Source organism: Chinchilla lanigera, unplaced genomic scaffold (assembly GCF_000276665.1).
Source record: "Chinchilla lanigera isolate Chin_1 unplaced genomic scaffold, ChiLan1.0 scaffold00151, whole genome shotgun sequence".
Lineage (NCBI taxonomy): Eukaryota > Metazoa > Chordata > Mammalia > Rodentia > Chinchillidae > Chinchilla > Chinchilla lanigera.
In genome coordinates this window covers 1,563,171-1,564,500 of record NW_004955552.1, presented here as the reverse complement: position 1 = coordinate 1,564,500, position 1,330 = coordinate 1,563,171, and the positions used below count along the sequence as shown (strand labels likewise).

General features: G+C 39.0%; 1 protein-coding gene across 1 annotated transcript in view; it reads right to left on the bottom strand.

Moving 5' to 3' along the window:
* LOC102019962 (protein FRG1) overlaps positions 1–610 on the bottom strand; it is a 25,349-nt gene extending 24,739 nt beyond the window's left edge. The window contains exon 1 of the mRNA XM_013508607.1: positions 123–610. Within this exon, the coding sequence (XP_013364061.1) occupies positions 123–413 (291 nt within the window). The 5' untranslated portion in view covers positions 414–610. The remainder of the gene's footprint in view (positions 1–122) is intronic.
* Positions 611–1,330: the final 720 nt, after the last annotated feature.

The following is a 1,330-nucleotide window of genomic DNA, read 5'->3' as shown; positions in this document are numbered from 1 at the left end:
CCATTGTCAAGTGCATGGATATAGGTTCCTTTATCCATTTCAATGGCAATGGTTCCCGAAATATCACCGAAGTTGGCTACTGTCCACCATATTCCAACAATATCAAGTTGGGTTTCTTCATCCTCTTCTTTTTTTCTCTTCTTTTCTTTTTTTTTCTTCTTACTTTTGGCTTTTGTTCCCTTGAGCACGAGCTTGGTGGACTTTACGTAGGAGTATTCGGCCATGCTTCCCACGAAACTTGTGCCGGGAGCCGGCCGCCGGCCCGGACAAAGGCCTAGACTAGAGCCACAGGCGAGCGGGGTTCTGCGAGAGCAACTCAGCGGTCCAGCCTCTTCCCTGATCCAAGCCCTGAGTCCCCAAACGCCTATTCTACTTCCTGTGTACTTGCCGGGAGGAGGGTACGGAAGCTGCATTGGGTCTAACTATGTCAGCCTTTACGTGTTCCCTGCTGATGAACTGCCGGAAGCTATGCGGGTTGGATGCGCCCTCTGGTGGAATGCAGGTTGTAACGGTTGTGACGGGCCCTGGAGAGACAGCCTAACCGAAACTGTCCCAGAACTAGGCCATGATTTAGGGGCATAATTTTGTCGTCGAGGCATGTAAACCTGGGTCTGTTAGACCCACGTTTATTTCTTTTCAGAATATTTCTATTCATGATTTAATTTTATGAGTTTTATTATACAAAACAATGAACTCTTAATAGGAAAAAGTCACAAAAATAAAGTACTGGATTTTTAATATTTATTGAGCAGTTATAAAAAAGATGAAAATTTTCAACATGGGCTTTTGTGTACTAACTCTAAAAAACAACAACACAAATAAATTCTTATATGAACTAGAATAAAAGTACGAGTAGTGCTTTACAAAAAACTTTACTTCAATTATCAAACCTAAGTCAGCCTGTGGAAATGATACTAGAACGTTCCATATACAACTGTGGCTTACACTGACAGCACATGTGTTTCGCTTTCCTTGTCTTTTTGTAAGACATACTCGACATCTTAGTGGTCTTGCTGTTTTCTGAGGAGGTTCTTATTATTATGTTATGGAGTGTATAGTTAACAGGAACATAAAATATCAATAAAATAAAGTATTTAATTCTTTTTTTATTTTAAAAATAAAAGAAGGAAAAAGGACAGACAGACAACCTTTTACAAAATAGCAAAAGAACAGTACAGACAATACAGAGTTACAAACAAAGTGGTAGAAAATTAACAATGCTTGTTGTATTACATATTATCTTCAAAGTGGCTTCTCATGAAAACAAATAGAGACATGCAATATTGATCAATCAAGGACTCATTAACAGTTTCTTTCAGCAAAGAAATAG